Consider the following 14,665-nt stretch of genomic DNA (forward strand, 5'->3'; position numbering starts at 1 on the left):
TGTAGTTTGAGCTCTTCATAAATCAAGTAAAAATTGGATTGCAAAATTCGAGTTGATCGCGACCACGTCCCGTTTCACCTTGATTGCAACTAAACTTGTGTTATTCGAAAACAAACAATAGAAATTTCCTTCCATTTTTTTCGCCCGAATGATGTTTTTATTCCCAACAAATCATATTTATTTCAAATTTGTAACTTAAGACTATTCAAAATAAATGAAAACTGAAAAAAAAAGCATATTCAACCCCTCGCTTCCTCCCTGTCGATCGTAAAGCGCTACCTGTTGCTTTGGAACCATATAAATATTACATAACGCGAAATTTCGCAATTTTCAATACCCACCCACCCCCACGTAACGCAATTTTACATGTTTGCCACACGCAATATAACGCTTCGCTGAATACACCCCCCCCCCCAACCCCTGAGCGCGTTATGTATTATTTGAATGATCCCTTTGCTGCGAAGCTGAGAAAAAGTTATTCACCTCAAACTGATTGAATATCTGATCGACGGTTCAACATTATTTTTTTCTATCAACACTGCCGCAGCAGCTCGCCACGGGACCAAGACTAAAGAGATATAGATATTCAAGTTGGGCTTCGCTGCATATAATCTCAAGGCAACACTATGAACTTGCCATCTGTAGGCCATTGGGTGAACTAAAGCATATCCACTCGGAAAAATATCATCGCACTCCTTATCATTTCAGTGGTGAGCTCGACCAGATTCTCACACCCAGAAAAATATCATGTTACTTTCAATCAGATTTGTACGGCGGTTTTCAATCGACTTTACAATATATTCTTGATGATTTGCAATTTCAATTTATTACAATGCAATGAAACTGCAATGAAACCTCGCGTAATTTTACAAATTAGCATGAGTTACACAATGTTAACATCTCATAGATACTCTCATCGAATTGTCAAAGGTTACGAAAAGAAAAAAAAGCTTCATATTCACTTAAATTATTTTAACGTTGTTTATGTTGGTGTTAACGTTGGTGAATTTTGACGAAATAAATTATGCTAGGCTTTGCTGCTAAGAGGATATTAAGAGACGTATATAACAACGATTTCACACAGTAATGTAAAACCTTCGTTAAGAATAGCGTATTCACCAAAATAAATATTGCATCGTTTTTAAATAGAACTTAAAAGGATGAGTGAAAATTTACAAATTTGATTTTCTCCGTTCTTTGCAAATATTAATAAACCGATTTAAACATTCAACCAAGGAATAGTGAAATTGATAATGAATGAGATCACAAACGATAATCTGCAACGGAAGCTACAAACCGAATAGGAGAACATTCTACAGCATTATTTGACGGCTGAGACAGAATTATTAACTCAACCAGTTCCGCAAAGGGATTAAAGCTGTATAGTGGTTCGCAATCGACTATTAAAATTGATACAAACAACAAATGAGTTATGCTAATGATGACTAGAGCAAGATACCTGACTTCATACATTTTGCTCGCAACACCTTTATAACGGTGCCATCTGATAACCTTAAAACTGTGATTATTAGCAAGATCGATTTATCATGCTCAATCCGCTAGATGAAAACGAAAACAAGATGGCAATACTGTATGAGGATATTGAAAATTAGATGACAGGACCATATAATGATATTGAAAAATATGCTTCACTTTTCACCACCTTGTCGTCATCACCAAATTAACAGTATACAAATTAGTTCAAATTTCGTTCACGCGCAGCAAAACTCGTGTCCGCTGCATACTGCAAGAGTGACGTATTGTGTACTAGTCATCTTTGGTTATGCTTAAAAACATATTGTTGAAACGACTATGAACGATTAGTCATACTATCATCAAAATAAATAATTCATATCATGGTCATCTCAGACATTGAGATTTATTTTTCTCCTGTTGTAATAAATTATTATTATTATCTAGACCATATAGATTAGTTTGTTAAAAACACCGCACAAATCTGATCAAGCCTAAAAAGATAGCAATTACCTTAATATTTTTCTGTGTGTGCTCGTTGAATGTAGTTCACCCAACCGCCATCATACTCGGAGGGGCGCCACATTTTTGTTGCCCGTATCGTTGGTTGAGTTGGATATCTATGTTTCAATAATCTAAGCCACGGGATGAAAAACAATTGGGTTGTTTGGCTATATCATTTTTTTATATCATCTGAAAGATTTGCATTTTCTGAGTAAAACGTGATTAAAAAAAAAATCTATCGTTGTCCTTCGCTTTTTAAATCACGATTTTAAACTGCTAGAAATCTCTACAATGACAGTTCTCCCATTTACTAACTTTCATTGTAGCGATTTAGAGCGAATTTTTATTCTTCATTTAAAATTTGACGGTTAATGACATAAAGTTTTTAAAAATTTCGTTTTGCTCAGAAAAGTACATTCTTTCAGATGATACATAAAAATCGGAAATCCGTGAATAGCTAAACAACCCAATTTCACGTAGAATTGGGTTGTTTAGCTATATCAGTTTTTTATATCATCTGAAAGATCTGCATTTCCTAAGTAAAACGTGATTTAAAAAAAATTTCTATCGTTGTCTTCGCTTTTTTAATCACGATTTAAAACTGCTCGAAATCGCTACAATGACAGTTCTCTCATATACTAACTGTCATTGCAGCGATTTAGAGCGAATTTTTATTCTTCATTTATGTTACAAATGAAAGATGTTCAAACTATTGACTATTTATTAAAGTACGTCTGGATTGAACAAGAGCTTGTAATAGAATGAATCTATTTTCTACTTTGCTCTGACAACTAAGTTTTCCATTTAGTCATCGCATACTCAGTTGTCTAGCTGGTGGTAGCATCTCCCCCTTTATTTCAGTACCGGATGTAATCCTCCAATCGTCTTGGCGGTCTTGAGTATCTGACTGGGCGAGGTGTGACCTCATCATTTCTTAGCGGGATTACTATAGGCGTTGATGCAATCATTGTTGGTGAAGCTGTCCGCATGGTTTCATTCAGGCTGTCGGCGGAATTATTAATGGGTATAGCTAGTCTTGAACCGGAGCTGGTGGATGGTTCTGGATTCAAATTCGATTGAACAGGAGCCGGTAATCTGAAATTTGCAATCAGTTCTGCCGATGGTGGATGAACTTCGTGTGATGGCTGCTGGATGTCATCATACCTAGCGCGTAGTTGATTTGCATGGGAACGAATGAGTTTTCTGCGTCCCGTACCTTGATCCAGCAGAACATTGAAATTCACCTTTCCAAATGCTCCAATGATAGTTCCAGGTTTCCATGTCCAGGTTTGGGCGTTCTTGTGGACCTTGGCGTATACCATAGCTCCAGCAGTTAGAGTTGTGGCGGAAGGTGATAGCGAAGTTGACGTGGATTGGGCTTGATGGATTCCCGTAGGACGAAGCAAATCAAGTGTAGTCGTCATTGGTCTGCCAAACATTACTTCTGCCGGGTATTTTCCTTCCAACACGTTGCTTGGCGTTGAGCGGTATACTTGAAGAAAGGTTTGCAGCGCTTCGGATAATTGTATGTTTTCCCCGTCTGTTATTTTCCGCAGTGAACGCTTGAGCGTGTCCACAAATCGTTCCGCCTGTCCGTTTGACTGTGGATGGTAGGGCGTGGTACGAACGAGAATGATTCCGGATTTCTCACAGAACTGCTTAAATATGCCACTGCAAAATTGGCTTCCGTCATCCGTAACCAGTGCATCAGGTTTTCCAAATCTTGCAAGAGTCTCTCTTAATAATCCTATTGTCAATGGCGCCGTTGATGAAGAAGTTTGGAAGATTTCTGGCCACTTGGTGAAAGAATCAACGATGACCAGATAGTACATTCCCTCGATAGGTCCGGCATAGTCCAAATGAATTCGTTTCCAAGGACCTTCTGCTTTCGGCCATGGCTGAGGTTGGATCTGCGGTGGAGACTTTGCTGCGCAGGCGCATATAGAACAACGTCGTACATAGTTCTGGATATCTTCGTCAATTGCAGGCCAGTAAACGATACTCCCGCATAAACAAATACCATACACGAATTGTTTCCCTTATAGTATCTTAACCATTTATAAAACAGTCACATAACCATAGAGTTCTCCAAGCGAAAATACACGAACACTACGACACGGCCCGCTTACACTGTATACTGAAATTTGTGAAAGTGTGAATCAAACTCAGTAGTTTTTTATTCTCTCTTTTCGATGACAGTTCTCACAGGTGACAAAAAATTCTTACAGCTAACAAAGAAAAATCGAATACATCGCACTAATACAAACGCGCCTGGAGAACTCTATTTACATACCATATCAGCTTCAGTTTTGACCATCTAGCTTATAGTAAACTTAGAAATAACCATTTGGTGAACTAGGCGTTAGGTATGGTTACCATTCAAAAACAGCGATTTTCCCGAACATATTTTTTTCGATATTATACACGATATAGTAAACTAATAATCCAAAATTTTGTACTAAAACTATTCTTCAAATAGTATAATAGTTAGTATAATACATATAGTATAATAGTTTCCAGTTGTTCAGGTATCATTTCATTAATGGTATATTTATATTGATTTATATTCTGATTATCGTTCGTGGAATAGTCGTGATATTGTTTTGAATATAAAGATTGTTAGTGGCGATTTCTTTATTTTTTGCAAAATCATGTTTTTGTTTTTCAGCTGCAGATATCATCACTTGCCAGCCATCTTGCACATTTCTTTTTGTGACTGGTCATATTTGTATTCTTCCAGGCTGCGAGGGGCGCTGTTTTGCATTTGTCGTCGTGCAATGTGGACTTCAACATCGTTCTGCTCGGAGATACTGGATAGAAAAAAGGATTGTATAAATACTAAAGCCGAAAGATTTGTGACCAATTTGATTACCTTTCATTTTAGTTTGACAAACACCTGCGACTACAGCGTTTACTGGAAGATATCTCTTCGTTTTACGATGGAGCTTCAACCGTTGAAGGTGTGGTGGACAAACAGTGCTCACTATCCTATTTGGGGATACTGAATATAAATAGTTTAAGTCATTCAGTTTAGTACAGTAATAACTGATGAAAGACATTATCACGAACAGTTACCATACTTCATTAAGTACAGTTAAAATCCTTACCGCTTCAGCAATGGTTTTTGATTATGCGGGCTGCGCGCAACTGACTTCATTCGGTCCATTCCAGGATGACCGCGATGAATCTGCTTCAGGATTCGACCACGATATACAGCTGGAACTACGATGCGATCGCAGAACATGATGCAATCCTTGATGATTGGAAGGAATTCTCGCCGGCAACAAAACGTCTTTAGACTTGGATCAGTGATTTGTTTAGTTGCTGGCCAACCGGTGTTGATATGCTGGATAACCGTCTGAAGCAGCTTGTCTTTCTTTGTGGCTGAACGAACCATTTCGAACGTGACTGGAAGATTGCTGAACGAATCACATAAGGCGTTATCCAACTCTTCTTCGATGCCGATTGTAGCAACTACAAATTCTTCATCTGGTTTCTCGTGTTTGTTGATCAGCCGGGAGAGAACGTCTGCATATCCAAACTGGTCAGTTGAAATATATTCCACGTCGAAATCAAATCCAAGTAGCGTAAGAGCCCATCTCTGGAGACGATTGGCTGTGTGGAGTGGAATTCCTTTCTTGGATCCGAATACCTTCAAGAGCGGTTGATGGTCGGTCTGGAGCTTGAAATGGCAACCTAGCAGCATGCGGTGAAATTTGGTCACGGCAAACACCAGAGCGAGTGCTTCTTTCTCCACTTGACTGTAGTTTTGTTCGGATGCCGTCAGTGTCCTTGAAGCGTGAGCAATGGCTTTGATTTGCCCATCTGGAAACTTATACATGATAACGGCACCTATTCCTGTCTTCGAGGCACCTCCTGCTACGATGATGTCCAAAGCAGGGTTGTAGTGAGTTAGTAAGAGATCCGATTGAAGTACTTTCTTGATTTTAACGAAAGACTCTTGGCACTGCTGACTCCAAACGAATTGGTAGTCTTTCTTCAGCAAATTGTCTAACGGTCGTCGCAATTGGTGCATTTTTCTAACGAATTTACCGTAAAAGTTAACGGCTCCTAAGAACGATCGGACTTGGCTGACATCAGTAGGTCGTGGCATCTGCGTGATAGCGCTGATTTTTGCTGGATCTGGCTGAATACCGTTGGAACTTACAATATGACCAATGAACTTTATGCTGGATTGACCAAAATTGCATTTTTCCAACCGTAGATTGAACCCAAATTCTTGAAGACGGCTGAATAGAGCGTTCAGTGTTCAATCGTGGTCCGTTTCTGTTACTGTGTGGATAATTAAGTCGTCCAGGAAAGACTCTACTCCTCCAATACCAGCGATTACACTGCTAATCAGTTGTTGAAATGCACCGGGTGCTGATTTTACTCCTGGAGCAAACCGATTGAATTGGAACAGCCCTCGATGCGTGTTGATAGTCAGGAGCTTTTTGGAATCATCGTCAACTTCAACTTGCAAATAAGCGTCAGATAGATCGATAACACTGAAAATCTTGCTGCCTGCAAGTTTGCTGAAGATGTTGTCGGGTGTCGGAAGAGGATAGTGGTGGGGTTCCAGAATAGCGTTGAGTCCGGTCGAATAGTCAGCGCAAATTCGCACCTTTCCACCTGGCTTCTTTACTACGACGATCGGTGCTGCCCACTCGGAAAAATCCACTGAAGTGATTATATCGAGTTGCTGTAGACGGTTTAACTCCTCGTCAACCTTCTGAACAATGTGGAACGGTACTGGTCGCTTGGGACGGAAAACCGGTTTTGCATCTGTTTTCAAAAGCAACTTGATCTTTGTTTTAGTACAGTGCCCCAGTGTGTCTTTGAAAACTTCGGGGTACCACCTTAGGTATCGGTTCCCACAATCGAGATTGAAATTAGATTGATTAACTCGATTACAAACGGAGGCGAGTGGCTTGTTCCACAGATTGAATGCTTCGATGAAGTCTAGTCCGAGTAGGTTCAAGTCCTTTACTGTAGTGACATGACAAGTACCATTTTTGGATTCACCGTTGATAACCATGCTGCATTGAAATTCTTTTTTCAACGGTAGTGCAGCACCCGAAGCAGTGTTCGTGCGATGGAAGGTGTTGTTGATTGATGGTGAGCCGAGCTTCTTCCACGTTTGAACCGAGACGATAGTGATGTCTGATCCACAATCCAGCTGTAGATTCGCCGGTTTGTCGTTGATGAGCACAGTGACGTATTTCCGGCTAGGTGCTCCTACTGCGTTGATTGAAAAGATGTAGTTGGAAAGAGATTGATGCTTTCCTTTTCTCTTCTTTTGCCTGTTGAACCTTGTTGATCCGGGTGCGGATTCTGGCTTCATTTGCTTGTTGAAACATCCACAATAGCCTTCCTTGTGTCCGGTCTTGTTACACTGCTTACAGAGATGGCTTGTGAATGGGCAATCCTTAACAAAGTGCATGGCACCACATTGCCAACACGGTGTTCGAGGAGATGTCTTCTCGCTTGATTGTTGAGAACCAGGATGCTCCTGTTACTTTGGGTTCCGAACTGCCTGGACCGATGAAGATGGTTGATTCTTCTCCACCAGTGCCGTGTCGTGTTTAAGATTCGACAGGCGCTGGCATTCGGTGACTAAACTCTCGAGATTAACCGTTGTCGCTGTGTGTGCTTCCAATTTTGACAATAATCTGGTCCGAACGTCTGCATCTCTGGATGATTGAAGTCCACAAACGAAAATGAGCCTCTTGAACTGGTCGATAGTTAGCTTGTTGAGCTCGATGTCCTCGCACTGGCGATTGACAATACCAGCGTTGGTCAGATAGTCGTCTGCTTCGTTCTTCACAATGCGGAGACAGTCGTACCGTTGGCTGAATTGAGACTTGTGGTGTCCAAAAACGGATTTCAGCTTTGTGACCACTTCTTGAAAAATGAAATCCCGTGGGTGTCGTGGCAGGGGATAGTTCAAAAACATTTCGTGAACTGGAACGCTGAAACTCCGCAAGAGCAGGCGATGCAACACCTCACTGTTATGTTTAACGGAGCCAAACAGCAAATAATATTAACAAAAACAGCACTACACTTTGTAAACATGCTCGAAAGAACCTCTCCAAATGAGTTGTTAAGCTATATTAGTTTTTTATATCATCTGAAAGAGCTGTATTTTCTAAGCAAAACGTGATTTTCAAAAAATTTCTATCGTCGTAATTCAATTTTTAAATCACGAATTAAAACTGCTCGTAATCGCTACAACAACACTTCGCCCATAAATAGGCTGACCAGACGTACCGTTTTGAACGGGACAATACTGTTATTTAGACTATTTTCAACCGTCCCGTCTTTTTGCCATTTTGTACCGTTTTCGGACATTCCTTGAGAAATTCTTAAATAAAGCTTTGCATTGAAATTTTTCTACATAGAAAATAAGTTTCTAAGCAGCCAGGTTTTTTTTAATAACTGAGTACGTATTGTGCCTTCTTGACCGTACCGCACAAGTGAAAAGGACATCCCCTATCGTGAACTGACAAAAAAGTCGCGATTGAAAATTGAAACCATGATAATTGTTAGTCAAAATCTCGATCATCCATGTGACAAATTTCAGGAACTCTTTGCAAAAAATCACTCTCTCCTATGCTAAATTTTATCAAACGCTAAGTATCGTAAGGATCGGATAGGTTCAACAAAGCAATGAATAATTGTTCGCATGCTTTGGTTGGTAAAATTTTTCAAAAAGCACTTGTATCATGTGTCTCGTCTTTTGAACCCATTTGTCCCGTTTTTATCCCAAAAAAGTCTGGTCAGCCTACCCATATACCAACTGTCATTGCAGTGATTTGGAGCGATTTTTATTTTTCATTTGGTCGGCGTGCGACCAGATCGAACCAAGTGCCAAAAACATTAATTCGAGTAATCGGGGTTCAAAGTTTTACCACCCCGTTTGTTTTCTGTAAGCTACTGCAGGAAATTTTTATTATTATATCCTCATGAACTGTTCAAATGATTTCATTTTTTCATGAAAGATAGATCGTTAATTTCCACAACCACTGGTGTTAAAAACTCAATTTTCAAAAAAATGGCGCTTGGTTCGGTCTGGTCGCACGCCGACCATTTAAAAATCGAAGGATAATGATATAAAATTTTTAAAAATCACGTTTTGCTCAGAAAATTAAACTCTGATATATAAAAATCAGAAATCTGTGAGTAGCTAAACAACCCAAATGGAGAAATTATTCTCACCACTCACAAATACGAATTTATAAAATTATCAACTATCGGTAATCTCTGGGAGCACTGGCGCCGATATAAACTGTATGTCGCAGTCTTGGTCGGAGTCGACGATGTCGACAAAACTTAACGAACCCTCTTCTTGCGTGAACACCAACACACACTCGCACGATTGTTCCCTTTATTTTCCAACCGTCGTTGCTGTCAAAGCACCTTTACAAAAGTTAAACAATAAAGCAAAAACCCAAGCGGTGGACGCCAGCTTCTGCTAGCGGAGGAATTTACGGGGAATATCTCTCCTGAATCAAATAGATTCGCGATTTTTTCTCTTTGACTACGATGCGCACTGTTTGAGAGCAACAAAAATGTATATTAAGTCTATTATAATCGACGGGTTTAAGTCCTACGGCAGGCGAACGGAAGTGCACGGTTTCGATCCAGAGTTTAACGCCATCACCGGTCTGAATGGAACTGGTAAATCCAATATATTGGACTCGATTTGTTTCGTTTTGGGAATATCCAATTTGGTTCATGTAAGTGTTCAATTGTGATTTAATTTAATTGCGCGACGGTGAGATAAAATAACCGCATTTCAGGTCCGAGCGACATCCCTCCAGGAGTTGGTTTACAAAAGTGGCCAAGCGGGTGTCACCAAGGCTACCGTTACGCTGGTGTTCGATAACACCGACAAGGAGCAGTGTCCGCTAGGATACGAGAAATGCAACGAGATCTCGATTACGCGCCAGATTGTCGTTGGCGGGAAGAACAAATATTTGATCAACGGAAAAACGGTCCAGAATAAAAAGGTCCAGGATCTGTTCTGTTCGGTGCAGCTCAACGTGAACAACCCGAACTTCCTGATCATGCAGGGACGAATCACAAAGGTGCTGAACATGAAACCGCAGGAGATTTTATCGATGATTGAGGAAGCAGCCGGAACCAGTGTGTATGAGGCTAAACGGGAACATTCGATTAAGTTGATCGAGAAAAAGGATGCCAAGTTGAATGAACTTTACACGGTAGGTTTTGTTTCTGCCTTTCTGAATGTAATGTAAATGATAGTTGTAAATTTTTGTAGGTACTGCGAGAGGAAATTGAACCGAAGCTGGAGAAACTGCGTAAGGAACGCGCTCACTACATCGAATATCAAAAGATCTGCAGGGACATTGAGTATCTGACCCGGTTGTACATCTCACACAAGTACTTGCAGTTTGTGAAATCGCTCGAGAACTCGGAGAAGAGCATTGCGGCATTGAACGACATAATTGATAAGAATCGGCAAAAAATTGAAAGCCACGTTAGCGAATGTAAAGAACTGGAAAGTAGCGCTAAAGCGCTGCAAGCAACAATCGACTCGGAGGGAGGCGGCGTTTTGGCGGAGTTGGAAGCCGAGCTGAGTGCCGAGAGCAAAAAGGAAGCGACAGCTTCAGCGGAACGCAATAGTACAAAGGATAGTATCGGGGTTGAGCAGCGCAAGCTCAAAAATCTACAAAAAAGTATTAAGGACGACGAAGCTGCGCTGGATAAAAAGGAGGCGGAAATGCAACGCACTGGAGATAAGTTTCAAAGCATTAAGGACGCATGCGAAGCGGATGCTAAAGCTTTCGATGATGCTCAAAAGCGTTTTGAGGCGGTAAGTGCAGGGCTATCGACGAACGAGGATGGTGAAGCCGCGACGTTACAGGATCAGCTGATGAGTGCCAAGCAGAAAGCAGCAGAGTCTGCAACGGCAATCAAACAGAGTGAAATGGAACAGAAACACTGTCAACAGTTGCTGAAAGAAAAGCAAGGCGATATGAACTCCAGTGACGCAGCCTATTTGCAGGATAAAAAACAGCTGACCAACATCGAGAACCAAATTCAGAAAATGTCGGCTGAATTGCAAAACATCGATTATGAGGAAGGAACTATTGAACAGCTGCAAGAGCGAAAACAGGTTCTGTCCCAGGAAATACGTGGGCTTCGTGGGGAGTTGGATCGCAAGAATGCTTATCGGTGGGAATTTCAATACCGTGATCCAGAGCCAAATTTTGACAGGTCAGCAGTCAAAGGAATGGTCGCTAAGTTGGTGTCACTTCGAGATAGGAAATATGCTCTGGCGTTAGGAACGGCTGCTGGTGGCAGTTTGTATAGTGTTGTAGTCGATTCAGATACCACCGGTAAGAAGCTGCTGCAGAAGGGTCAATTACAAAGTCGAACCACGATGATTCCGTTGAACAAAATCTCCAGCCGATCGATCGATCAGGGCACCGTCAGGGTAGCGGATAATTTGGTTGGAAAAGGTCGTGCCGTTACGTCGCTATCATGCATCGACTATGATCGTAGTCTAGAGCCGGCAATGAAATTCGTTTTCGGACATTCGTTTCTGGCGGAAGACATGAATGTGGCCAAGCAGGTAACCTACCATCGACAGATTATGTGCCGCACGGTGACACTGGACGGCGATGTGGTGGATCCCAGTGGAACACTGTCTGGTGGTGCCAAACCGAAAGGAGGCACCGTGCTGCTAGAGGTGGAAGAGATCAACAGAATACAGCAATTGCTGGCACAGAAAGAGGCAGATTATCAGCAAGTGTGCGCCGAAATTAGGTAAGTTTCAATGTTTGCTTTTTAATGGATAAAAACTGATTGGAATAATCGTTTGATTTTAGTAAAATGGAACGCACTGCCCATCGTTACAACCAGCTGAAGGAACAGTTAGATTTGCGCAACCACGAGCTTAAAACCATCCAGCAACGTTTAGCCCAAACTACTTTCCAGCAAGCTCAGGAGGAGATCGAAGAGCTTAAGCAAAAGATCGGTCAGTATACAGATATCCACTTCCATTGTTGTGTCCAGATCATTAATCGTTTTTTTTTTCGTCTTACAGAAACTTTAAAACAAACAATGGTCGAAGCCCGGCAGGCGCAAACGCAGGCCAACGCCAAGGTAAAAGATCTGACGGCAAAAATTGCCGACAGCAAGGGTCATCGCGAGCGGGAACTGAAAGCTGCCGAGGATGACATGAAGCGGTTCAAGAAGCAAAGTGAAGACAGTCGCAAAAACTGGAAGAAACACGAGCAAAGCTTTGAGACGTTGAAGCTGGAAATCGAAGAGCTAAAGAAGGAGATCGCTAATGCGCGGGAACAAGCTATCAAACTTGAGGAAAGTATCGCGGCACTGCAGGAGAAACTGCAGACTGCCAGTGAGAACAGTGAACAAATGACAGCTGCCGTTGCTGTCGTGAAGCAGAAAATTAAAGCTCACAAGGATAAAATTAACAGTCAGAATAAGGAGCTGAAGGTGAAATACCATCACAGGGATAAGTTAATGAAACAGAACGAGGAGCTGGAACTGGATATCAAAAAGAAGGAGAATGAAATCACGAAGGTGAAGAACGAGAATAAGGATGGTTATGATAAAATATCGGCCCTCGAGGAAAAGTATCCATGGATTACGGAGGATAAGGAGTTCTTCGGTGTTAAGAACACGAGGTACGACTACAATAAGGAAGATCCACAAGAGGCGGGTCGTAAGCTGCACAAACTACAAGACTCTAAGCAGAAAATGAGCAGGAATATAAACCAGAAAGCAATGATGCTGCTGGAACGCGAAGAAGAACAATATAAAGAAGTGATCCGCCGGAAGCAAGTAGTGGAGGATGACAAAAAGAAGATTCAGAAAATTATTACTGACTTGGACGAAGAGAAGAAGAAACAGCTGAAGGTAGCTTGGACGGAAGTGAACGAGAACTTTGGCAGTATTTTCAGCACATTACTGCCGGGAACGCAAGCACAGTTGGTGCCTCCAGATGGGGTGAACTTTATGAAGGGATTGGAAGTAAAGGTGGGATTTAACGGCATGTGGAAGGAATCACTGACGGAGTTGAGTGGAGGTCAACGCTCTTTGGTGGCTTTATCGTTGATTTTAGCTATGCTGAAATACAAACCAGCCCCGTTGTATATTCTCGATGAGGTGGACGCTGCCTTGGATTTGTCCCACACGCAAAACATTGGTAACATGTTGAAGAAACATTTCACTAACTCACAGTTTGTTATCGTATCGTTGAAGGACGGTATGTTCAACAACGCTAACGTATTGTTTCGGACCAAATTTGTGGATGGAATGTCCGCCGTTACTAGAACAGTGAACATTGCGCAGCTGAAAAAGGCTGGCCGGTGATTCATGATTTACTCGAAAAACGTACGTGGAAAGTTTTTAGATAGTATACAAATGAGGAATTCTGTGAACTCTTTTAATAAATTTAAAGCTATCAAAGTTGCTGACCTCTTTTATTAGCTTGTTTTGAAAGAATTTTCTGGTTGCTCCGATACCAAGTCTGAGGGGACTAATACTGAATTCGGCGCTTCATTGCTTTCACCATTGGTGTTGTTAGCTGGTATCGACTCCGGGTCTATTCCGGTTGAAATTGGTTTTTCCTTAAGTTCACCATCGGGATTCAGTTTCAAACTAACCAGTTCTCGGGCATCCAATGCATCCGTAGTTTCCATAGAATTCCACGTCTGCAAAGTCGAATCCGCAAACAACATGTACAGGATTCCACAAACTATCAGCATTCCAGAGCTTATCAGGAACACATATTGCCACTGCTGAACTGTTTGCTGTGAAAACAAAAAAGTTCGATGTTCTTACGAAAACTTACGAAACAATTTCAATCAAAAAATAGTTACATTTCCCAACGTTAATATTCCCACGATGATGGGTGAAACAAAACCGGGAATGACGGTGATCATTCCACTAATACCGAGTAGAATACCGGCAAACTTTGGGCTCATATCAATGATGTTGGCTAGCGGTCCGGTGGACACCGCCCCGTGCATCATCGTAGCCAGAGTTAGGAACAGTATTGCCATTGTGGCGTTACAGCCACTGTATGCCAGCCCGAGCACGAAAATTCCATTCACCAGACAGCAAAATGCTCCACCCATTTTGCGTACATTAGTCCGAGACATTAGATTTCGCTTCAGCAGGTAATCACCGACCACCGATACGCAGTAGGCAAACATCATCCGGCAGAGATGAGGGATTCCCGATAGAATACCTGTCTGTAATTGGTTCTGGTCAAAATAACATGCTAGATTTCATCAACACAATAATGTTACCATTTTTATGTCCCATCCGTGAATGTAGTTGAAATAGCTAGGTGCCTGCGTCATCAATGTGAACAACCCCCAGATTCCTGCCCACTGAGCGATCACCGTTATCCACATTGGTTTAGACAAAATCATTTTCCGCCAAGGAGTCGGTTGTTGGTGCTCTAAGCTTTTGGATTTCTCCGTTATCCCCAAAGAGCTCTCTATGTACTCGCGTTCTTTTGGATGAATCCGTGGGTGTTCTGCTGGTGAATCGTACACCAAGTACAGCCATGCTATGTACCAAACGGAGCCAAATATTCCGCAGAAGTGAAATACATACTCCCAGGATGACCACGAGATGATGTAACCGAATAGAGGAAAATTTAGCGCTACACCAACAGAACTAC

The 14,665-nt window shown here is 41.6% G+C and overlaps 4 protein-coding genes across 4 annotated transcripts in view; 1 reads left to right on the forward strand and 3 right to left on the reverse strand.

The window, feature by feature from the left end:
* Positions 1-2,834: 2,834 nt before the first annotated feature.
* On the reverse strand, positions 2,835-3,809 carry LOC129720384 (uncharacterized protein K02A2.6-like). The gene has a single exon (XM_055671846.1). It carries the CDS (start codon positions 3,807-3,809, stop codon positions 2,835-2,837), a length of 975 nt encoding a protein of 324 aa, XP_055527821.1.
* Positions 3,810-5,952: 2,143 nt separating this feature from the next.
* LOC129720385 (uncharacterized protein K02A2.6-like) lies at positions 5,953-7,420 on the reverse strand. The gene has a single exon (XM_055671849.1). The coding sequence runs from the start codon at positions 7,418-7,420 to the stop codon at positions 6,248-6,250; it is 1,173 nt and encodes a 390-aa protein (XP_055527824.1). The 3' UTR covers positions 5,953-6,247.
* Positions 7,421-9,372: 1,952 nt separating this feature from the next.
* LOC129723842 (structural maintenance of chromosomes protein 2) lies at positions 9,373-13,443 on the forward strand. The gene is made up of 5 exons (XM_055678302.1): positions 9,373-9,716; positions 9,780-10,202; positions 10,262-11,772; positions 11,835-11,983; positions 12,053-13,443. Exons 1-5 carry the CDS (start codon positions 9,549-9,551, stop codon positions 13,342-13,344), a joined length of 3,543 nt encoding a protein of 1,180 aa, XP_055534277.1. The 5' UTR covers positions 9,373-9,548; the 3' UTR covers positions 13,345-13,443.
* LOC129723843 (sialin) overlaps positions 13,436-14,665 on the reverse strand; it is a 35,879-nt gene continuing 34,649 nt past the window's right edge. Inside the window, exons 4-6 of the mRNA XM_055678303.1 lie at positions 14,286-14,665; positions 13,854-14,228; positions 13,436-13,784 (exon numbers count right to left, since the gene is read on the reverse strand). Coding sequence (XP_055534278.1) covers positions 13,458-13,784; positions 13,854-14,228; positions 14,286-14,665 — 1,082 coding nt within the window. The 3' untranslated portion in view covers positions 13,436-13,457. The remainder of the gene's footprint in view (positions 13,785-13,853; positions 14,229-14,285) is intronic.

This window comes from Wyeomyia smithii, chromosome 2 (assembly GCF_029784165.1).
Source record: "Wyeomyia smithii strain HCP4-BCI-WySm-NY-G18 chromosome 2, ASM2978416v1, whole genome shotgun sequence".
Lineage (NCBI taxonomy): Eukaryota > Metazoa > Arthropoda > Insecta > Diptera > Culicidae > Wyeomyia > Wyeomyia smithii.

Excerpts from the sequence above, each read along its gene's own strand:
- LOC129723842 (XM_055678302.1), top strand. The coding sequence starts at position 9,549 with ATGTATATTAAGTCTATTATAATCGACGGGTTTAAGTCCTACGGCAGG. Across the intron at positions 11,773-11,834 it reads CAAGTGTGCGCCGAAATTAG|TAAAATGGAACGCACTGCCC; the intron begins GTAAGTTTCAAT and ends GTTTGATTTTAG. Across the intron at positions 11,984-12,052 it reads AGAGCTTAAGCAAAAGATCG|AAACTTTAAAACAAACAATG; the intron begins GTCAGTATACAG and ends TTCGTCTTACAG.
- LOC129720384 (XM_055671846.1), bottom strand. The coding sequence starts at position 3,809 with ATGTACTATCTGGTCATCGTTGATTCTTTCACCAAGTGGCCAGAAATC.
- LOC129720385 (XM_055671849.1), bottom strand. The coding sequence starts at position 7,420 with ATGCACTTTGTTAAGGATTGCCCATTCACAAGCCATCTCTGTAAGCAG.